Source organism: Telopea speciosissima, chromosome 4 (assembly GCF_018873765.1).
Source record: "Telopea speciosissima isolate NSW1024214 ecotype Mountain lineage chromosome 4, Tspe_v1, whole genome shotgun sequence".
In the NCBI taxonomy this organism is placed as follows: Eukaryota; Viridiplantae; Streptophyta; class Magnoliopsida; order Proteales; family Proteaceae; genus Telopea; species Telopea speciosissima.
The window spans coordinates 50,879,666-50,903,797 of NC_057919.1; the positions used below are offsets into that span (position 1 = coordinate 50,879,666).

General features: G+C 40.6%; 1 protein-coding gene across 2 annotated transcripts in view; it reads left to right on the forward strand.

Annotated features, from left to right (window-relative positions):
- The window catches only part of LOC122658784 (pumilio homolog 5-like), a 58,445-nt gene extending 34,660 nt beyond the window's left edge, over positions 1 to 23,785 (forward strand). For both annotated transcript variants that reach the window (XM_043853900.1, XM_043853899.1), the window contains 2 exons: positions 16,448 to 16,619; positions 23,652 to 23,785. In XM_043853900.1, coding sequence (XP_043709835.1) covers positions 16,448 to 16,619; positions 23,652 to 23,674 — 195 coding nt within the window. In that variant the 3' untranslated portion in view covers positions 23,675 to 23,785. The remainder of the gene's footprint in view (positions 1 to 16,447; positions 16,620 to 23,651) is intronic.
- Positions 23,786 to 24,132: the final 347 nt, after the last annotated feature.

Sequence of the window (24,132 nt, forward strand, 5' to 3'; positions counted from 1 at the left end):
CTCAAACTCCTGCCCAAGAAACTTCTTCAACCAGTTGATTTCATCACCATCGTTGCTAGTAACTACAATGTATCCACATAGACTATAAGAACAGTGAGTTTTTTACCAGCCCTCTTTATGAAGAGAGTGTGATCAGCATTACTTTGCTTATAGCCCACGGAAATCATGGCCTTGTGAAACCGACCAACCCATACTCTAGGTGACTGCTTCAGCCCATAAAGTGCTCGCTTCAATTTGCACACTTTACCTTGATTACTGTCACAAGAAAACCCTAGTGGAATATCCATATACACCTCATCACCAAGTTCTCCATTTAGGAAGGCATTCTTCACATTCAGCTGTTGTAGATCCCATCCAAGATTGATTGCACAAGATAGCAAAACCCGAACTGTATTCAACTTTGCAACAGGAGCAACTGTCTCCTGATAGTCAGTCCCATATGTTTGAGTAAAGCCTTTTGCAACCAGACATGCCTTATATCGATCCACAGTCCCATCAACCTTCTGTTTGACCACAAACACCCACTTACATCCCACTGGTTTTTTCCCTAGAGGAAGATCTACAAGATCTCAAGTATTATTTTTTTTCAAGGCTCTCATTTCTTCCAACATAGCTGCCTTCCACTTTCCATCTGCATAAGCTTCCTGCCAATTTTTCGGAACAGAAACAAAAGAAAGAGAAGACACAAATGCACGAAAAGATGGATAAAGAGAACTATAAGAAACAAATCGAGAAATGGGATGCAGGGTGTAAGTCCTAGTACCTTTGCGATGAGCAATAGGTAGTTCGGAAGGAGAGGTCTCACAAAGAGGAGGATGAGGATCTGGATCCTGAGCTGGCAATTGGATAGGTATTGGTGCCACAGTGGATTGATGCTGCTCTCTTTTGGAGCATCTCTTTTGGTAGGTGATGACATTCGAGTTGTCAATTCTCTTCTGAAATTCACTGATGGTTCTCTGGACTGGAGTCAACTCCCCCTGACTAGGAACATTACCATCATTATTTTCTACAAGCTCCCCCTGTAAAGGAATCCCTGCAGAAGAAGGGGTAGCAACTAGAGGAGGCTGGGCAGCAGCCGAAAGAGATGGGAGAGAAGGAATTTCAAGGGGAGGAAGCACAAACACAACCTCATTAGAACCAAAACTCTCCCCTGAAGATGTGGGGATGGATAATAGGAAAGACGTTCATGAAAAACGACATCCATACCGACCAAAGTACGACGGGAAGGGGGATGGTAACACTTATGACCTTTCTGGGTTGGAGAGTAAACCCAAAAAAACACACCGCAACCCACGAGGGTCAAGTTTGCCATGAGATTTCGTGTCTCTGGCATAGCACACACAACCAAACACTTTGGGAGGAACCACAAAGGTGGAATTCCCATGTAAAAGTTCGGCTGGACTGTGGGAGTCAAGAACACGGGAAGGCAACTGATTAATGAGATAGGTTGCAGTGAGAACAACATCCCCCCAATATTGGGAGGGAACATGGCGCGAAAACATCAACGCCCTAGCCACTTCCAACAAGTATTGGTTCTTCCTTTCGGCCACACCATTTTGGGCTGGGGTATTGACACAACTAGTCTGGTGAATAATCCCGTTATTAGCAAAATACTTTTGAAATTGAGTTTCCTTATACTCGGGGCCATTATCACTTCTCAAAACCTTGATAGTAGCCTGGAATTGAGTTTGGATCATTTTATGAAAATGCTGAAAACAGGAAAAAACTTAACTCTTAGTGTACATAAGATAAACCCATGTATGTCTAGAATGACAATCAATAAAAGAAACAAACCAACGATGACCAAAAAGGGAAGTTTTACGACTAGGGCCCCAAACATCAGAATGCACCAATTGAAAAAGTGAAGAACTCCTTTTATTTGAAATTGAATAAGTAGAACGCATAGTTGTCATGGCGTCGCCATGGCGCCACCATGGCGTCCTAGCGCTGGAGAAGCTTGCATTGCGACCTATGCCATGGTGTCCCTCTTTGATTTCTTCTTTCTATCTCTCTTTCCCTCTTCGATTTCTTCTTTCCCTCTTCGATTTCTTCTTTATTTCTTTCCCTCTTCGATTTCTTCTTTCCTTCTTCGATTTCTTCTTTATTTCTTCTTTCGCTCTTCGATTTCTTCTTTCCCTCTTTGATTTCTTCTTTATTTCTTCTTTCACTCTTCGATTTCTTCTTCCTGTCTCTCTTTCCCTCTTCGATTGCTTCTTCCTGTCTCTCTGTCTTTGTTTTGCAACTAAGAAGTCGCCAGATCTGATTCCAGGAATTAAATACTCCTTGCTTAGTTGATTTCTGTGATGAGTTCTTGCTGGAATTGATAGAACATGATGTGGTGATGCTTTGCCTGAAGGTTTAGACTAGATTGAGAAGAGTTGAAGGAGTTATTATCTCCTTCGTACTTTGCCTTTTTCCGTCCTAGGCTGAAGTCGTAAGGTTGAAGATAACCATAAATCTGATCGTGGGTTATTACAAACCCGTATTTTTGCCTTTTTCCTAAAGTACCCTTCTCTTCTTTTATTCCCCTTTGTCCATACTTTACACATCCCTCCAAGTTTACCCTTAGTCATTAAATCAAAACCTTTTTATGCCCTTTCTTAGATTCTGCTTAATTACAAGATTGCCATCCTTAAAACTTGAGAAACGATAGAGAAAAAATAAAACATGGTTTGAGTATACATCTATTAAACCATTAAAAATAGAGAAAATAAAAAATAAAACATGGTCGACATGAACGCCATGTCGGGCGACATGTCGATATATCGACGTGACACCCCCCCCACCGACTTGGATCGCCGTGACGCCGTGACAATTATGGTAGAACGTGTTTGTTTGGCCAGAACACAAGCCTCACAAAAAAAATTGGTCTTATCACATGTTTTGACCAAAGTAGGAAATAAAGATGCTAAAATCCCTAATGGAGGATGACCTAATCTAGAGTGGCACTGGTAAATTTCAAAAGAGACTAAGGAGTTCTGATGTAGAGATGGTAATGGGGGTGGAGTGAGACGTTCATCATCAAGCAGGTACAAGCCGCCATGCACTTTCAGATCTTGAAAAACACAATGGGAAGGGAAAAAAAGTCACTTTGCAGTTAAGATCACGAGTAATACTATTAATGGAAAGAAGGTTAGTAGTAAAATTAGAAATATGCAAAACCGAAGACAAAGTAATGGAGGAAGTGCAGTTGGTGATTCCTTTTCCAGATATGGAGGAAAGGGAACCATCAGCTACTTTGACCTTATCTTTCCCAGAAGTGGGAGAATACTGATGGAATAAGCTAAAGGAACCGGCCATGTGATCCGTAACCCCAGAATCTATGATCCAAGGATGGGAAGCTACAGAAGCACAATGACCACCAAATGGAATACCTGATCGGGCAAAGTGTGAACCTGAAGGAGCAAAAGAGGTGGCAGGAGCTGATCTAGTAGAGGCAGCAGCAACGGAATACCTCAGCAGTCGTAGGAAAGCCTGTAGATCATCCTGGGATAGACCAGTGTCAGTAGCCGGGGCTGTAGGAACAGATTCAGAGTAGTTTGCCTTATTTTTTGTCTTCTTCTTGGCAGCCAGTTTAGCCTCAAAGTCGGCTGGTTTCCCGTGAAGCTTCCAGCGCTTCTCTTTGGTGTGATAAGGCTTGTGACAATGCTCTCAAGTAACAGTCCCTGTAGTAGAATCACCAAGAGAAACATGTCTAACAGGTGCAGGGGTAGCTTGGGCAGCAGACTGGAGGGTTGATTTGTCAGTAATAGGAGGGTGGAGCATAGTAGCCCGACGGTTCTCTTCAGAGGAGACCAAAGCATAGGATTGTTCAAGTGTGGGAAAAGGGGAATGACCCAACACTTGAACACTAATCTGGTCATACTCCATGTTCAAACCAGCCAAAAAATCATACACCCTGGTTTTGTCCAGATGCTTCTTATATGCAGTGATATCAGCAGTTGTGATGGGATGGTAATCAGAAAAATGGTCCAGTTGCTGTCAGAGATTGCGCGAAGTAGCATAGTACTTGGAGACAGATAACTCCCCCTGAGTAGTATTATTGGCCTTCTTCCGGAGTTCATACACCTGTGCATCATTACCGAGCTGTCCATTTGTCTCCTTGCAAGCAGTCCAAATCTGATGGGCTGTATCAAGGAGAAGGAAACCACTGCCAAGGTCTGATTGCATTGAGCCAATCAAATAGGACATAAGTATACCATTGTTGGAGATCCATCTGGTCAAGAGAGGGCCAGGGGTAGTCGACATGGTAATAGTACCATTAATATGGCCAGTAAGCCCATGGCCAGCAATAGCAAAGTATGCCGAGCGAGACTAGATCAAATAATTGCTCCCATCCAGTTTGATAGGATTAGGGAGGAGATCGCGGTTTTCATTCCTACCAAGCCCATCAACAGCAAAGGTGCCAGTAGAGACTTTAGAGTCACCCATAATGCAACAAAGAAACCCAAATCGCACAGGAGGGTTGTGGTGATAAGAAACCCAAGAATTCCTTCAAACTAAGGGCTGAAAATTGGAGGAGAATCCCCTTTCAATGGAAGAATATGTGTCTCCAAAAATCAGCAGCAGCAGACAAGTGTAACCCCTACTGGGACTCTACCTCCTATAGGAGAGCAACCAACCAAGAGATGAATCCTACCAACTAGGAACGTCTATCTACTACGAGGACTACTCGTTACCAACTGGGACTCTCCACACCGCCTCACTCCACTATAAATTCCAAGGTACTCTACCCCATTAACCCATCTTGAATTCTGACTATTCATCTGTTTGCTCAGAGAGATCTAACTTAGGCATCGAAGAGTCCTAGGCCGGAACCACATTGGTTCTCCTTTGTCACTAAGGTCCTTTTGCAGGTTGCGGCACTCAAAGGGACCACCAGGCGATTTCTTGACGCAACACAAGTAGAGTCCCTTCTCCTCACGTCCACTGCCAATAACCTTCTTTGCCACTAAATCCTGAAAGAGACAATGAGAAGGAAAGAAAGTGACACAACAGTTCAAGGATTTGGTTAGATGACTCATAGATAGAAGGTTAGTGGCAAAATTAGGGACATGAAGGACAGAATCAAGAGAAATAGAAGAAGTGACTCGAACATTACCCTTACCAGAGATAGAGGAAAGAGAACCATCTGCAACTCTAACCTTATCTCTACCAAAGCCAATAGAATTAGAGTTATAACACTGAGACATACCAGTCATATGATCGGTGGCACCAGAGTCAATGACCCAAGCGAGAACAGTGAAGGGGATAGATGTAGAGGCTTGCAAGGCTGAGGCCGAATCTGGTTCTGCTGGATCAGTAGAAGAATGGCCATGTCGGGATATCATCTGACGTAATGCTGCAATGTCCTCTCTAGAGAGAGAATCAGGGTCAGCCTGAGGTCCAGGTGACTCAGTATCAGCTGTCATAGAATGGGCTCTAGCTCCCCCTCGCCTAGCACCTCAGGTACCAGATAGTCCACCACGCACACTAGGAGGCTGCCATGAAGGGCCCAACACCTATCCTTAATGTGCCCCAACTTCCCTCAATGATCACATTTAAATCTGTCTCGATGATCTCCCCGGTTTAGCCCTTGGCCTCCCTCTACCTCTCCAATCTCGGTGGGAACTGGAAACAAGAGCAGATCTCTCCAACGAGGGAGCAATGTCCATGGATCCTCTTCTAGTTTCCTCACTTTACAAGTAGCTACACACTTCATCCAGTGATGGAAGAGGGGACATCTCTAGGATTTGCAAGCGAAGAGGCATACTCTGGGTTAAGACCACCAAGTAAAATAAGAATCCTTTCCTTTTCTTGTTTCCTGTAGACCTTGGCCTCATCCTCAGAATTGAACAGTTGGAGATTGCTGTAGTGATCATATTCCTCCCACAAGCTAATAACAGTGTTATAGTAGTCAGAAATGCTCCGATCACCCTGTTTCATATGGATGATTTTTTGGAGGATTTAATACACCTTTGCCAAATCACCAACTCTATCAAAAACTCTTGAGACACTATCCCAAATATCCTTCGCAGTTTCCGTACTCATAAATCTCCTACCTATCTCAGGTTTCATGTAGAATATAAGCCAGGTCATAAAAGTGGAGTTCTCAGTCTCCCACTTTAGATAGTCTGAATCAATAGGAGTAGGCGCCTTGATGGAGCCAGTAATATACCCCAACTTTCCCCTACTGCGCAGGGATAACTTCACCGAACGAGACCAATCCAAGTAGTTGCTATTGTCAAGCTTCACAATGGAAAGTTGGGTGTTGGGGTTATCAAAAAATGTCATGGTGAGAAGAGCACCACTTAAGCCGCTACTAGAAGCTCCCCAAGATCCACTGACACTAGAGTCATTCCCAGACATGGTAGACAAACTGCCAAACACTTCAAAGAAACTCAATATAGAGTCTTGCACAAATGGGGAGTAACCTCAACCCAACCACAAGGAGAAAAAAAAGGCAGGCAGCAAACCAACAAGCAAAAGAACAGTAGTTTCTTAAAGAAAGCTAAGTCAAAGGCACCCTCTACACCTTAGCTTCATTCCATAACAACTAATAATACTTCAAGCCATATAACTCTTGAAACAACAGCAGCTATTCAACATATTACAAGGTTGCAAAAGGTGGAACAAGGGAGCAAACCAGAAGCTGGTAGTACCTGTGAGAAGGCACAGAAATGAGCTGCACTCTTCAACCCTTCAATATCACCAACTGAGTCCTTGGGGGTTTGAAGAAGACACCTGGGCGATTCTAACAGTGCTGGTCCCACTCCAAATGGTGATGGGATGAGAGAGAAACGAAATGAACAAGGCAGGGCTGGCGGTAACTGTAGCAGACTAGCTGGAGCTTCAATCCTCTTCAAAAAATCTCAAAAAAGTCCTCCATTAAGGCTTAGTTTGGAAGATATACCTCCATTGAATCTTCTGTGTAAAATATCTTACATTGTATAGCCTCTAGTGGAACCCTCTACCTTTCTAGGGTTCCAAAGAGAGGTGTAGAAGGAAGATGAGCTTGGTCGACTCTCAAACCAGCTTTGATACCAAGTTAGAAACTAGGTATGGATCGATTCTAACAAGGAAGGTGTGAGGGTTTGGAGATGAAAAAGAAGAGATGAGAGGGAAATCGTGGGTATTTGGAGAATAGTCTCCGAACACCTATTTACTTCATTAATAACTCTTTAGGAATTACAAAGGCCTCCCTGGGGACCTAAAAGATAAAATAGACAAAGTATAAAATTACAACTCTATGACTTGTAATAAAAACAATGACTAATGTACCCCTAACATATAAACTCTAACAATAATCCAATGATGTAAGGCATAAATTTGATTTATCATTGAATTAGAAATTGAAGTGATTCCTTCGGAATTTTTCAAGCATAGTTGTGTGAGCAACCCCTTTGTACGTGGAGTCTTTCTTCCCCCTTCCCTCTCCTACCCTCTCTTTGTCTCATATCTTCTTTAACTTTCAACCTACCTTCTTCTTCTTCTTCTTCTCTTGAACCTACATCATCATCCATTAAACCTGCAACTTTATCTGACCTTTCATCTTCTCCATCACCTGCAATTACCTTTTTCCCCTCTTTATTTCTATTTTTTAACCCTCTTATTTCAGATCTGATCCATTATTTTTCAGATCTAATATTCCGTCTGCATCACATTGTGAACACTTATCTGGAAAGAGAGAGGAACTTCTAGTTCCCTACAAAAGTGGGCATCATACCAGCCAAATAGATTTTTTGTTACTAGAAGGTCCGATTTTGTAAGGACTGTGAGGTTATTCCTGTGGAGAGCTTGACCACTCAGCATAGATTGGTGGTCATGGATATGTGCCTCAGTACGCAGAATCGTAAGATTGGGGAGCCTATTTGCCCTAAGATAAGGTGGTGGAGCTTAAAAGGAGATTCCTTAAACTATTGTATAGATAAAGTGGTCAAACAAGGAAAATGGGACTTTGAGGGAGATACTAATAAGATGTGAAACTAGATGTCTACTTGTATTAAAAAGGTTGCTAAATAGATCCTAGGGGGAATTGCAAGGAAACTGTCATGTACCTAAGGAGACTTGGTGGTGGGATGATGAGGTTCAAGCACCCATTAAGACTAAGAAAGCTTGTTTTAAGGCATGGCAAAGGACTAAGGAGGTAGAGGATCTAAAAAGGTATAAATGCTCCAAAATGATGCTAAGAAGAATGTGGGGAAAGCAAGGGCGAAGAAATAAGATCTTTATAACAATTTTAACACAAAGGAAGAGGAAAAAACTATTTATAAGATAGCTAGAATGACAGAAAGGAAGAGTAGAGATTTTGATTGTGTTAGATGTATTAAAAGTGAAGACAATAAGTTTTGATAAGAGATGAGGACATTGAGGAGAGATGGAATCCAAAGCCTACTAAATGAAGACATTTTGAGTAATAGTGCACCGGAAGACTGCATTGCCCATCTGGATGTCGTCGATATATATGCAAAATTGGGGTGTTTGAAGTAAAAGAGGCTTTAAGAAAGATGAAAGTAGGCAAGGTACCTGGCCCTGACGGGTCCCAATCATAGTACTATATCTCGCGATATATCAGTATCTCGGGCCTACCGAGATATCCGAAATATCCAAGATATCACGAAATATGCCCGAAATATTGCATTTTTTCTGCAATATTTCGGGGGTCCATCTCGGGGGATATTTGGCCATATCTAGGCCTGAAACTTCATGGACAGCCTTATTTAAGCTTAATAAACACATTTAAACCATAAAATTGTAAAAATGTGAATTCAAATTGGTGTTTTGGGCTTGCACCCTTGATTGACATACGGTCGCCGACCCTAATGTATAAATAGTTAAATACACATAGATTAATGAAATCACAACTTAAGTTACAAATTACAAGTGCTAAATCGCTAATAGTAGTTCTTTGTGCCTCCCTGGATCAATCCCACTCATGCCTCGCCGGAGTCGACGCCCATTGCTCTCTGTTTGAAGGACATATGTGGACCACGGTATAGAATCGGAGAAGAAACGAGTGTAGTCATCCACAAGTGTCACGTAAATGGAATCATCAACATATCTGTAGGTAACCTATCCTAGGATATAAACTAGGGTTACCAATCGATCCGATCCGTGAAGAAGATGATCCACTGTGATATGATGTTGGCGCCGGCGCAAGAGGCGATGGCATTGGCCGCATGTATGGTGGTGAGGTTGGTAGTAGGTCCGCTAGGGTATGCAAAGATGTTATCTACAAAAGATGATCCAAGATGTCCCTCGGGACTGGGACTGTAGTCATAGTCCCCTACCCCACTAAACTGCCCATATGATGATGATCCATATCCATATCCACCGTAAAGTTGTGATGCACCATAATCCGATGCCAATGGAGTGGCATGTGCATCAAAAGATGGGGCACGCCAATGTCCAGTCGGTCCTCCCTCCCTATCACCCATACTCAAACCACCAACAGAGCTAGATAGGTTATCAATGTCCATGTGATCAGGTTGCAACTGTGTTTGTCGACCCCTACGCTTCCTGTTGTATGCATGTAGGGGGCCTCTCGAGGGTGGGGGTACGGGGGCACGTGCTCCGTGGTCCGTATCTTGTGTGGCATGATCAAATTGTCTCTCCAGTGAATCGGAGTGGCTCTACAGGTGCCGTATCCTGGGCCTCTGTCCTACCACATAACGCTCTCGCATGCCGTCAAATTCTTCACCAAAGATCACCACCACCAACATCACCACCACCAAGATTACCACCACCAAGATCACCATCACCACCACCAAGATCACCATCATCACCATCATCATCATTCGAGGACTTGACCAGCCTTCATCATCAAGAACATTGCCACCGGTGGCTGGAATGGTATGGGTGAGGCTTCCTCGCATGTATCTAACCCTCGTCGCCCATATACTCGCCCACATCAAGACCAATCTCGAGTTATCATGGGGTCGGGCCTACCTCCCTCCTCATCCAACACTGGCTCACCTCTATCCCTCACCCAATCCACAATAGGGTCCTCATCGTCTGAGTCAACTTGAAAGATGTCAGCTAGATCAAAATGCCCCTCTGTCCCTCATGTCCCATGCGTATGTGTTGCAGTTTCAGCCTCAAGTTGTAATGCACATACACCATGTCAGATAAACGTTGAGACCCCAATCTGTTGCGCCTCTTGGAGTGGATGAGTGCAAAGGTACTCCAGTTCCTCTCACAACCAGATGCAGAACATGTTTGGGCAAGGACTTTAATTGCTATTCTTCTTAAGTTTTCAGCCGATTCCCCATACAACACCCACCATTCAGCTGCATTACAAGTTTACAACAAAAAAGACATGTGTCAAATGTTGTTTCAACTTTCAACTTTCAAATTTCAATACATATGTAATTTAAAACTTAAAAGAATTACCAAGCATCACCACGTGCTCGCCTATCGCAGCCTCGGTTCCAAAACTTCCTAATGCATCCCTAAATACCTTGATCTACACCCATGTGGAAAATTAGTAAGTACTTCTTCACTACTTATTTGAAAGCATCAATAAGTTGAGTTTCCAAATGAACTCACTTCATTGTTGCAAATTGCTTGTAGTGCACCATCTGGCTCCAACTTCTTCACTACTTGTTTCACAGCATCAATAAGTTGAGTTTCCAACCTAAGCCTATTGTTATATTGATACTTAGGGTTCAAGTAGTATGCTGAAATATGACATATAGAATAGAGGTATTATCAAATGCATAGGTAATTAGTAAATAATAATACTATGAATTAGTAAATATAAAACAAATTTACTCACCAGCCTTATGCAGTGGATGCATAAGTTGATTCTCCCAGCGAGCATTTATGATATCTAAGAAGTGTTTGCTACTGCTGAGGAGCCACACTATAGACACTATCTTTCATCAAGTCTATTGCAGCATATAGGACTGGCATGGTTGGGCCTTTCAGAGCGGAGTCAGCAACATGTAGAACTTTAACTACTGGCTCTAAAACTTTCACCACTTTGCTTATTTTGGTCCAGAAGTCCTCAGATGACATCGTTGTTTGTGCTTCCCTCCCATTTGCAGTCTTGGAACCCTTCCATTCAAACCACTCCTCAGAAGCAAACATGCTTCTTAGCCTGGCCTTCTTTGTCTCAATGCTTTTGAGAGCAATGTAGTTGGTGGCAAATCTTGTGATGCCAGGCCTAACCAAGTCACCCCCACATTTTTCCCTCAATAGATTGAGTGCATAGGAGTGGTTGTATACAAAGTTGGTGACTTGTCTTGCACTTTCAACCACAGTCTTCACCAACTTTAACTTTCTCATATCTTTTAGCATTAAGTCAATGCAATGGGCTGCACAAGGAGTCCAGAAGAGCCGGTACTTACTATTGTTCATCATCTTCTCACCGGCCAGCTTGAAGTTACTTCCATTGTCCGTTACAACTGGACAACATTCTCAATACCCACATCTTTTTCCACTACTTCCTTTAACAATCAGTAAATATATTTTGCATCCTTTATCTCTTTGGATGCATCCACAGATTTGAGGAACACTGTCCTCCCATCACAATAAACCATGAAATTGATGATGGACTTTCTTGTAGGCCAGTCCATCCATCTGCCATTATAATCACCCGATATGTCTCCCACATATTCCTCATCTCACTAATGTACTCATCAATCTCACTCTTTTGTTGAGGTAGATAAACATTCATTACCTCATATGGGGTGGGGCCCTTGAATCCTGGGCCAGCCTCTGCAATGGTATCTATCATGGTATCATAATGGGGGCCTTGTGCGATGTTTCTTTGGGATGGTATGGTATAGCATCCACTTAGCTATTGATTCTTTAACCAATCCCTTCATCCCCTTCCATGCTCCTTTGATTCGGGTTGATGCTTCCTTTCTTCTTATGCAATTTAGGATCGAGATGTTGATGGTGGTCTGATCTTGGTAGAGGTGTTGGGGCTGCCCTCACACTTTGTGATCTTTTAAAAGGATTCAAAGTTCTAGGACCTCCAAAGCTGCCAGCTCCTCCACTACCCCATACTCTTTGTCTCTGCTGATCATCTTGAAAACTTACTCTACTCCTTGAAACAGTCCGCCTAAAATCCCTAGCCTCCTCTGCTGTTTGTATGTCATCAGGTACTGCAATGTCATCATCATCATCATCAGAGGAGTCATCATCATCATCATCATTGTATCGTCTTCCTCCTCCCATCGAACTCCTCACTGTATCCTCAAGTTGTTCTCTTATCCTTTGCTTGTCACGGTGGGGGAGCAAGTCAAAATAGAAAAACTTACATTGGGTTTAGGGATAATCAGGCTCGAACTGATGACTTCCACCACGTCATGGTGACACTCTGCCGCTGAGTTATACCCCTTCCTTGCCCCCATCGAGAAATAGAACTGACTAATCCTAAGGCAAAGGGTCGAAAAACTCAACGCCACTAGCCTTCCTCTTCTTTCTTCCCCTCAAACTATCACCAATCTCCCTGGCTACTTCAGTAGGGACCATATGACAACCTACAACATCTTTAGATCCTCCAGTCAGATGTTGTTTAAGTCTACTGGACCCACCTCCCATAAATTGCATGTGACAATAGTTACATATAGATTTTCTCTTATCCCCATCAATGGGAGTACCATGTAACCATGCAATGTCACCCCTATGCTGGCTGGCTGGTCTCTCTTGTTCCCTCTGTTCTTTTTGTTCCCTCCGCCCCCTTTGTTGACTACTTTCCCCCACCTTTTGCTTGCCCTTCGCACGTTGTCTATCACGATCCGCCATAATGATACTTGTTTACTGCAATGTAAGTAACACAAATAATTAAAAAACTTAATGTAGATGCACTTCAATTGACACGTTTAGATTACTAATACACTTGTATAGTTATTTAATATTTTTCCCCTAACCCTTATATTTTTCACATAATTAAAACCAATTTTTTATATATAATGTTAATATAAGTATTGACCTAACACAACAAAACCAAAAATTAGTAAACATAATATACATGTAATGCATCTCAAAACATATAGAAATAACTTTCATATTTTTTCATTATTTTTTAAACTTAAAACTCATATTTTTTCTTATTTATTTCTGTTTTTTTAATTTTTTATATATTTTTCTTAATTTTCGAAAATTAAAAGAATTATTTAAGAGCAGAAAAATAAATCCGACACTGTGAAGCCGTAGATCGGCCATTGGTGTCTAACATATTTTTAATTCATTACCATCTAAGTCATATTACCCCTAATTATTTCCTATTTTAGTTGTAGGAAAATGAATTTTTAAAACCAGAAAAAAAATAAAAAAAATATATATGGGAAAAAAATTTCGACACCGTGAGGCTGTAGATCGGCCTCCGGTGTCTAACATATATTAATATCATCAACATCCAACAACATTTGTACAAAGTTTTTTTTAAAAAAATAGTTTTAGAGAAATAGAATTTACCTTAAATAATGAAAATAGGCTTGGATGATGAGCTTAGATGACCCTCCGACGTCGTCCCGGCGACAAGGAGCTTCAACAATGCTTGGATGAGGCTTGGAAGGGAGGAAGAAAAGCAAAAAATGAGGAAGAAGAGAGAAAATTTGATTTTCAGCAGTTCTCGGTCGAAATATCGACCAAGAGCTGCGAAATATGGAATTATAAGGCCCTTAGTGTGACACTATTTGTCACTTTTACAATATCTCGCGATATATCGTGAGATCCACGATATATCACGATATATCGACGAGATATTGTATTTTTTTTGTTTCAGAAGTGTTTCGTATATCGGACATGTCAAGATTCATGAAATATGGCGATATATCGCCGATATATCGCGAAATTTTATACCATGGTCCCAATAGAAGTGTGGAAGAGCTTAAGAATCTATGGTTTATTTTGGCTAACCAAGCTCTTTAACAAGATTATGAACACAAGGAAAATGCCAAATGAATGGAGGAGAAGCATTATGGTCCTGATTTACAAAAATAAATGTGTATTTAGAGCTGCAATAACTGTAGAGGCATAGAACTAATGAGTCATGCTATGAAGTTAAGGGAGAGGGTTATTGAATCCCACATTAGAAAAAAACTACTATTTTGGAGAACCAATTTTGTTTTATGCCAGGAAGATCCACGATGGAAGCTATTTTCTTACTTCGGAGGCTCGTAGAAAGATTTAGAGAGGGAAAGAAGGATCTCCATATGGTTTTTATTGACCTAGAAAAAGCATATGACAGAGTCCCTAGGGAGTTAATTTTGCGTATACTAGAGAAGAGAAGGGTTTCAAGTAAATATATGGACATAATTAAAGATATGTATGATGATGCAATGACTAACATAAGAATTATGGACTAAGTGGAGAGGTGCGTCCCGAGTGTTGTGTGATCGGTGTATTCCTTTAAAGCTTAAAGGAAAATTTATAGGACTGTCATACGACCGGATATGATATATGGTGCAGAATGTGGGGCAGTTAAGAAGTGTCAAATAGATAAACTAAGTGTAGCGGAGGTGAGGATGTTGAGATGGATGTGTGGAAAAACTAGGAAGGAGAAGGTGAGGAATGGCCATACTAGAGCTGACTTGGGAATAACTCTGATTCATGATAAGCTGCAAGAGAGCCGTTTGAGGTGGCATGGCCATGTGCAACGGAGACCATGGAATGCTCCAGTACGGAGGAGTGATTTGATCCACATTTAAGGAACTAAAAGTTCCAGGGGCAGGCCTGAAATAATCATAGGAGAAGGGGTGAGGAGAGACATGCATAGCCTAGGCTTTGTTTCATGTATGACTTCGAATAGAGCTGATTGGAGAGCATGGATCCATGTAGCCGACCCCATTTAGTTGGGATAAGGTTATGTTGTTTTATCTAGTCCTCTAAAGTTAAGTCTTGGGGATATTAATAGGTTTTTGGGGATGTCAATAGGTTTGTTACTTTGTTTCATTGTTACTTGTGAAAGATATTGAAATTGTAAAGTTATAAATATTTTGAAAAGAGTCCTAATGTAAGTCATTGGAAAATGCTCAGGCCATTAAGTGTAGGAGGAAGTACCAATGAAGGTCTAGAACCCTCCCAACCTCACTATAAAAAAGAGTTGCCTATAAGCATAGTTCTAAATCTTGTTTCGGACTTTTTTCGGGATCTGTCCCAGTTAAGAGACTACCTTCGCCGACCCATCCCTGAAACCTCCCTTTCTCCCCGCCATCCTCCCTTTGCCGATCCATCTCTCTCCCCCTCTGCTCCCTCCTGCACCCTCTCTCCCCCTAACCCCTCTGTCCCCTCTGTCCCCTCCCGCCTCCTCAAAGCAGGATAGTATGGACCTCTCTTTTCAGCCATTGTAGCCTCTCAGCTGGAGGTTTCCTCATAAGATTTGTTCCCCCAACCTCGTTGGTAACTCCAAGATTGACCTGTGTCCTTCAAGCCTTCTGAATAATGTAGATATCAAATGGCAGAACTATGTGGTTGGTCACTTCATGTAAAACGCTCCTTATGCAAGCAATGGAAAATCTGAGGATCGATGGATACATACCTTAAGGCAACGATTTCTTCATCTTCAAGTTGTCTGAGGAAGATGACAAATTTCGTGTTCGGGAAGCTGGCCCTTGGTACATTGGTCAGAAACCTCTCATTCTGCGGCAATGGGACCGGCAAGTGCAACTCCACCGTGTGGACTGAAGCACCATCCCTTTATGGATCTCCCTTCCTAGCCTTCCTCTCCAGTACTGGTATGAAGTTGGGCTGAGTATAATAGGATCTGTCCTGGGAAATCGCTTTTCTCTGATCAGAGAATGAAAAGCATGGATCGCCTCACGTGTGCCTGAATCTATGTTGAGGTTTCTGCTGAGGACCTGCCGCTGACATCCATCATGATTAATTGGTGGATGTTTGTTATACTCTTTACTTTAAACCTAATATTACTACTACGTATACTAAATATTAATATAACTTGGTTAAAATATTGGTAGATAGGAAGTATTAATTAACGTGAAAGTTCTTAAACTGAACCCTGTTTGATGCACGCATTGACCAATAAGGCCTTGCCTATGCTATTGCCTAGGCCCCTAGGCTCCAAGGCCTTGGCTCGCCTTGGCGCCTTGACAACTATAGTCAGCAATAAAATCTTAGGAGTCACTCTAAATCTGGAATTGAGGCTGTAATCAGGACAGAGACACGATAAAGATTTGAACGTCTGGTGAAGCATGACAATTGACAGTAACCTTGACAGTTTTTGGAAGATAATTACTAGAGCTACTTCTTGCCCAGATGATCCACCAGTGCTATTGAAGGGAGTCAATCACTATTGGCACCTTAAGGTAAGGTCAAATATGTGGGCCATTAGTAGGTACCAAGCCCACTCTGCCACCCCATTTTATGTTGCCAATTCCATTAGCTATAGGCTATGTAGTTTGGGTACAACCTTCAGTGTTTTATATAATATCATGCAATTCTGAAGCTTATATTTCCTGAAGTAATTATTTTCTTATGTTCGAATTCTTTGTCCTAGGCAATGATGAAAGATCAATTTGCAAATTATGTCGTCCAGAAGATTCTTGAAACATGCACTGATAAAAAACGGGAAGGATTGCTGAATCGCATAACAGATCATCTTCATGCTTTGAAGAAATACACTTATGGAAAACACATTGTTGCTCGGTTTGAACAGCTATATGGCGAAGGTTTGTATATTATTTTATATACACAAATTTCATTATGTCTATATCTGGAAAGCAAGTCCTATCCATCTTTCTTCTATATAACTGTTTGGTATCTCACTATCTCATTGGTGGCTTCTCACACATTATCTTGAATGATAACATGCTGGTTTGTGTTCTGTTGCTACACCATGCTTTATGTGTTATCTCCCTATTCTTTCAGACAACCTAAGCTGACTAGGAAATTGAAATAATAAAGGAAACTAGATTCAAAACAGGACTGGACTTATAGAATCCTAATCCATCCTAACTAAAACATTTAATAATAATTAAAATAAAGAAATAAAGACATTAACTTAACTAATCCTGTATGCCTAGCCTCTACCCATATTATAGGCCCATTAAAGTGGCCCATTACAATGAAAACCCATTGGACTAAAAGCCCAACCCAAAAGCATTTTCACTAAAATAAGCCCAATTATATGATTTATCTGCATCATGATGTCTCCTACTTTCTCTGTGCAAACGATGGTGCAGGGGCTTTGTGAAGACCAATCATAAATCACTAGTTAGAAGAGAAACTGACATGGCAGAAATGCAAAGCCACTTTGCAGTTGTTAATGTTCATCAACCGATACGTCTCAAGATGCAGAAAGTGCAATCCCAACCCATTTGATATGTTCTAGGGTAGATAAGAATAATAGAACATAATGCCCACAGGACAGAAAACAACAAACCAACCGTACATGATATGGCAGAATAGAGAAAGTTAAATAAAACAAGATCCAACGGTCAGATGGGACTGATATTTAGATTGAATAGCACTCTTACTATGATTGTAATACCTTTCAAAGGACAAACTGATTCAAGGGTTAGATCTGTTATAATGGGTATAGCAGAAAAAAAAAACTTGGGAAGTAACAGAATTTAGTAACTAAAAAGAACTGAAATAACTCCGAATCAGTATGTCAGATGATCATCAAATTAAAGACACATAGAATACTAACAGGAAAGAACATTGTAACAGAGGATAAATCAACAACCAGTCAATAAATAAGCGTGAAGACCAGAGAAGAAGAGACGATGGGGGAAGATTGCTGAACCACGATAGACTCGGCTTAGACACAAACCTAAACTCTACAACTCAACATAACGATAGTGATACTCCCCCTCAAGCTGGAGTGTATATATATATATCCGTCAAAAGACTCCAGCTTGGAACAACAAGAATAGATAATAATTGTAGAACCAGTCTCGAACATATATAGCAGTTGTTGACGCTAGAGAGCACAGAGAACTTCATTCTGGTAGCAATATCAACTCAATACACCAATCATCAACAACAATAGTAGAGAAAATTTTCATGTCGAACAAATCCAACCAGCAACACAGTAAATAAGTGAGAGAGAACACCAACTGCAATCCAAAAATATCGTAGCAGCAACAACATCACAAGTTCTTCTCAAGAAAGGCATATAGTACGTAGTAATCTTCACCAAGAAATAAAATTTCAAATATTGAGGTTAAGGTATTTATAAGAACACCAAAAACAGGGTAGCAATGATGTGATTAGTAAAGATCACATGATTAGAGGTCTTATTAGTAAAGATCAGATGCATTAATGAGCCCCAAATAGAGGTCACGGATAAATTTGTAGCATAGGTCGCTGTGAACCACTGGTACAAGTGCAGTATAAGTTAATAACCTAGTAACAACATAAGGTTGCTGGGGACCAAGTAGAAACTTAAGGTTGTTGGGGACCAAAAGTAGGATTCTTGTTCCTCAATACTGCAAATAACTGTTTTCATAAGATAAAATTGTTGCTGAGGACATGAGCAGACGACACGAATAGATGATAATAATCTTCAAATAAGTTTATTACACTATGCTGATGGGCAGATGACACAAGCAGATAGTAGTCGGCAGATAATAATAATCTCCAATCTCCCCCCCACGTATAGCATTACATGTGGACAAATAATGGAGATGATGCAATAACGAATAATCCACCATCATACGACAGCAATAACAAGCATCACGAAGCATGAGCATCATATAAATCCCATAATCAAGAGTAGTCGTGGATAAGATCTCATACAAGCCAGATTTAAACATGTTGTAATTTAGGTTCAAGGGTATTTTTGTCATAGGGGTATTTCAGTCCTTGTACCTATTCTAGAATATTCCTGAACTCATTATAAATAAAGTGGGGCTGTGATCATAATGTCACAAGCCATTTTTCTATTCTCAACATGGTATCAGAATTAGGATCTACATAGGGATCCTAACCCTATTGCCGAATTCCTAGAACCCTCTCTTTCTTTTTTCGTTTTCTGCACCTACAGTTCCACCACCAAGCATCGTCGTCACTTTCTGCCACTCTCTCTCTCTCTCTCTCGGTTTCACCAAGCACCACCACCACCACCATCTGACTCCACCGTATGCCCTCCCTCTCTCTCTTCTTGCCTTTGACGTCTTTTTCTCTTTCCCGCGACTCCCTCTCGAGTCGCTTCCCCTCTTTCTTTCTCTCGCGACTCCCCTCCATCCTTCCGCCCTTCCTTTCTCACCCCTCGTGGTGAGTTATCTCCCACCAAGGGGTCTTGCACTCGATATGGTTTAAATTCCTTAATATTTTTGGGATTCATTGATGATTTCTTTCAGGATCCTTTCTCGGTGTTGATCTGTTGATTTGGGTTTTTTTGTTCGATCAACGACTATGACTGATTTCGATATCTCCACTGCCTCTATTGGACATGAAGGAGCAAATCAGCGTGACTTCCTTCCGTTCCCTACCAGTCTCGTTAAATTAAATGGGAGCAATTATCTCATGTGGTCGAGATCTTTTTTTTTTTTTTTTGGCTATTGGTTCCCGTGGTCTTTCTGGTTACATCACATGAACCGCTACTATGCCTACTGATGCTGGTCTTGCCCAAGATAAATGGATGACATCAAATTTCCTTGTGATGTCATATCTCATAAACTCCATGGATCCTAACATTGCTAGTGTCTATCTCCTCGACGCTGCTGCCAAGATTTAGAACAGCTAAGGATACTTATTCCCAGGTCGGTAATACTGCCCAGTACTATGAGCTCCATCAAAAGATACATGCCACAAAGCAGCAAGAATTATCCCTCTCCCATTATTATTCTAAACTGCGTGGCATGTGGCAACAACTGGATTTTTATGGACTCTTTACTGCTATTTACAAAATGTGCTACCGGATTCAGTTGTTTTTCGTCCAGTCATGTATATTTAATCTCTATCTGATATTCTCCTTGAGGGAAGTGGACTCCATTAAGCGTCTCTTTCATTCACAGCTAAATACAATGAATCCAGTGAACCAATATATAGTCCGGGAGACAGCAACCGTTGGTATATCAAAACCCATAATACCTAACTGCAACAATAAGGACCTCTTAGATTAGGGGACCAATCGTAAGCTACAAATGAGAATCTTGTTCCTCGATTACTGACGATAGTCCATTCATGATTCCCATGTGATCCAGTTCAATGTATGCACATACGTACTCTCACAGTTGTATCTAGGAAACAATATTTCCTGAGAGCACATATTGTGATGACCATATGAATGGAATGCCCAATTCCGTCCCTAGCCATGTACAATTTTTAGGTTAGAACGTATGGTCACCCAAAAGCCTATTAATATTATTAAGAAAAAAAGGTCGTACCCAATGCACAAGGGTCCCACGTTTAGCAGGGTCTGCGGAGGGTCAAATGTACACAGCCTTACCCCTGTTTCTAGAGAGGCTGTTTCCAGGACTTGAACCTGTGACCGAGTGTTCAGCAAGTGAGCATTTGACCAACGCGCCAAGCACGACCTTCATTATCAATATCGTGCAAACTTAAATAATAATAAAAACTTTAATAATTGATTTGATGGACACAATCGTAAAATGCATAAGTGCAACAACTAAGAAGTGAGAGTGAGAGACTGGGCAAGAGTATCACAGTCGCACATTTCTGCCATTTTCTGTAAGTAGGTGAATTATTTATTGTTTCTTTATTATTCGGTTCTCTTATCAAAAGTAAGGTTTAATTTTTTATTTAGATTCTATGGATTGTGATGTGGTTAATAGTTTTTGATTAGGTGTTATAAGAGAATAATGTAATATGTACATATAAGGAAATAGAAAGATTATTTGTTAGGAAAATAGGTGAACTTTTTTATGAAACACGCATGTTTACCAGCCTTACTCGTTTACCTGCTAGGAAATGGGAATATTTACTGGTAGGATAAGGTTAAGGGAGTTTCTTACTTATACTTTATAAGATAAGGGTAAGAGGCTTATACCGACTAGGAGGGTAGGCCAATATTTTCCATGTGCATTTGTTGGATTGGTTGACTTTAAGAAGGAAGTACGTTTGAAATATCTGATTTGAGAACCTTATCCCATGAGGCTTGAAGTTCGTTGGGCAATCTCCAACATAACTTCAATGAAAAATAATTCTATTATCATCTTTACTTAATAGATAGGGCTCCATACGAGGTGTGTTTGTTAGATATTATCCTAACTCATTCTCTGTAGTCGGTATAAACCTCTTATGCTTACCCAATAGGATACGGGTAAAAAATCCCCCCTTTACCCTCGTCTCCGTGGGGGTACATGTAAACATTCTCATTACCCTCCTAGTTGGTATAAACCTCTTACCCTTGTTTTATAAGATATGGGAATCCCCTTGCCCTCCTATGGATTTCCATGACCCGGAAGATGATCAGGTAAGGCCGGTAAACGGGTGTTCTTATTTCACCTATTCTCCCAATACATAGTTTAATTTTTGACTCTCACACACACACACACACATATATATATATATATATATATATATATATTTTATATATTATTTTCTCATAGCATAGTAAACAACCACAAAACCACCAAATACACAATCCATTGGACCGAAAACAAAAATGGAACCTTGTTTTAAGAGGAGAGACCGAATGAAGAAGGTAAATTATTAACCTCCTTGTAGAGAATGGAAAAACTTGCATCATTGCTATTCTAACATCTTCTCACTTCACAGCTGCTGCACTTTGGTAAGGTTAAGAAGATTTGGGGCTGAAGGAGTGAGAGTTTTGATTGGAGGCAGAGCTATTGGGAGTTCTCAGCTGTTGCACTTGGATAGAGAACTAATGCACTATAATACAATAGAGATTGAAGAAGATGACAATTTGGGACTGACATGAATAGAGATCAATAGACTAAAGGTCAGAGAAGTAGGATCTAGGTGAGAGAAAATAGATTAAGATCAGATCTGAAATCCTGATCTAAAGAAAGAATCAAGAGAACAGAAAAGGAGAAAATATCAGAAAGAAAAAGGAACTTACTGTGGTGAGGAGATAGAAGGGTAGCATAATCAACCACATAAAGCAATGTTGTCAACGACCAAAAACTATTACACATATCCATTGAAATCAAAATTTAAGGGGGACAGAAATGGAGAAAACATCAGAAGAGAAGAGAAAAAAGGGAGCTTTGGTTGCTTCCGCATTGGCCTAATTCTCAACTGCTGTGCTTGAATAGCAAGCTAGGGTGTTAAGAAGAATAAAAGGAATGATATAGGGCAAAAAACAGAGATAGCTTGAGAGGGTATTGAATGTCTTCGGGTGAGATATTTTATTTTATGTTTTTTAGGGTTGAAGAGGTGAAGAAACTTTGGGCTGAGGTGGAAAAAAAAACAGATCGAGATGAATGATGAGGTTTCAATGACTTAGCTAGTTAAGGTTACACGTTTTTATTTTTTTCCTGTCTTTGCTTATAGAGGAATTGGCCTTAGGTAGGGGTTGAAAGAAGGTTCTAGAGAAATTGGCCTGGGGTAATGGGCTGAATATTCATATTTGGAAATGGATTAAGGCTAACTCACATGTGTATTGTATATAATAAATTAAGTTGGTAAACGAGTAAGGCAGGTTGGAAACTTCTTGACCTTGCCTTACCTGCCTAGGCTAAACTGTGTAAAAGCCACTACTGTTACCCCCCAAATGAGGGTTGGATAAAGATGCGTAAAACAGTTAAAATTCGTAACCCTAATCAAAGACCTAGTCCTTTATTTTTATGTTGGCAGGTCTCTTTTTCCAGTGACTAAATGTATCTTACTTTCAATAGTTAGTTTGTATTGCATTTGACTGGTTGCGTATTGAAGAGGTTTGTAACGATGTTGACATTTATATGTTGGGTAGCAGTAGTAACTGAATTTTTATGAATGTTTTTCTTCTGCCAAGTATAGATGGTCTATCTTCCAAACATAACCTTTGCTTAGGCTTTGTCTTTGACCTATGATAGAGTTTGGTACCTAGGTAGTAGGGTTCTTTAGATAGGCTAGCAATGCTTGGAATGTTCCCCGAGTTTCTTAGCTCTATTGTTAGAGACATCTTACTGTTGTAAATCCCACTTTTTCAAATTTTTTGTTGACCAGAAAGGTCAGAGAAACTTTGCACGATCTGCAGTAAATCCCACTTCCTTCTTTGTTAAACAACTTTTTCTTTCATGGGAAAATTTCTTTTTCTAGGTTAGCCATTGGATTTGTGGGACTTCTACTTTGTTCTTTTACGGTCAATGGCTACTTTGCAAGGATGAAAAGATATTTTTTTTCCTGGGTTAGCCATTAGATTTTCTGGAACAAGCAGTAACACTGTTGAATACATAGAATACCTCTAGGTCACATGTCCAATTTTGGGCCCAAATTGTATGGCGTAGCATGTATGACTCTAACCTTGTATCTTCAATGGTCCAAAGGAGGGTGACTATAGCCAAAAAGTTAAAGTTATTATGCACAATTTTAAAAAAGAGTGATGGGGTCCACCTGCATTTTTCTTTCCTATTGTCACCGAAGCTGGCTCTTCAAATAAATGAGAAATGTCAAGACTAATTAACAGGGGATGCTGTGGAATTTGGTTTACTAAATGGATTATTATCTCTACTTAGTACCAACTCTCTTCCTTTCTCTTCCCCCCCTCCTTCTCTTTCCCCGTATTAGACCTATATATCTATTTATTATAGGAACAAGATTTCGCTAATTGTCTTCATGACATGCAGAAATTCATGCTTCAGAAACATGAGGTGGGGAGAAAGGACATGCTTGAAGGGTGTCCTCCGAATTTCGTGGTGGTGATTGAACACATCCCCGGAAGAAACCCCTCCCCTTTCCGACATTGGAAAGAAAGAATGTGGCGTAGGTTCCTACTGGGCCAATTTTTTCAAAAGAGGAGGGGGAGTACACCTGCTGTAAGTAGTTAGTCTAATATTTATTATATTTCTTTGAACTGTATGTATGTATTTATGTATGTATGTATAAAACTGATGTAGATTCCATCATGATGGAGGGGATCTATGGAAGTAGAGATCCTCTTTGATTCTGTAAAATTTGTTATATGGATCTGTTTGTTAATGTGCTTTTACCGAAATGTGTGGCTTTTCTTGATCTTTTCTCAGACAAGGAGAAATGGAAGCCAAAAAAAACAACAAAGGATTATACTTGTTGAAAAGAAAAAAGGAAGAAAAGGATTATACTGAACTA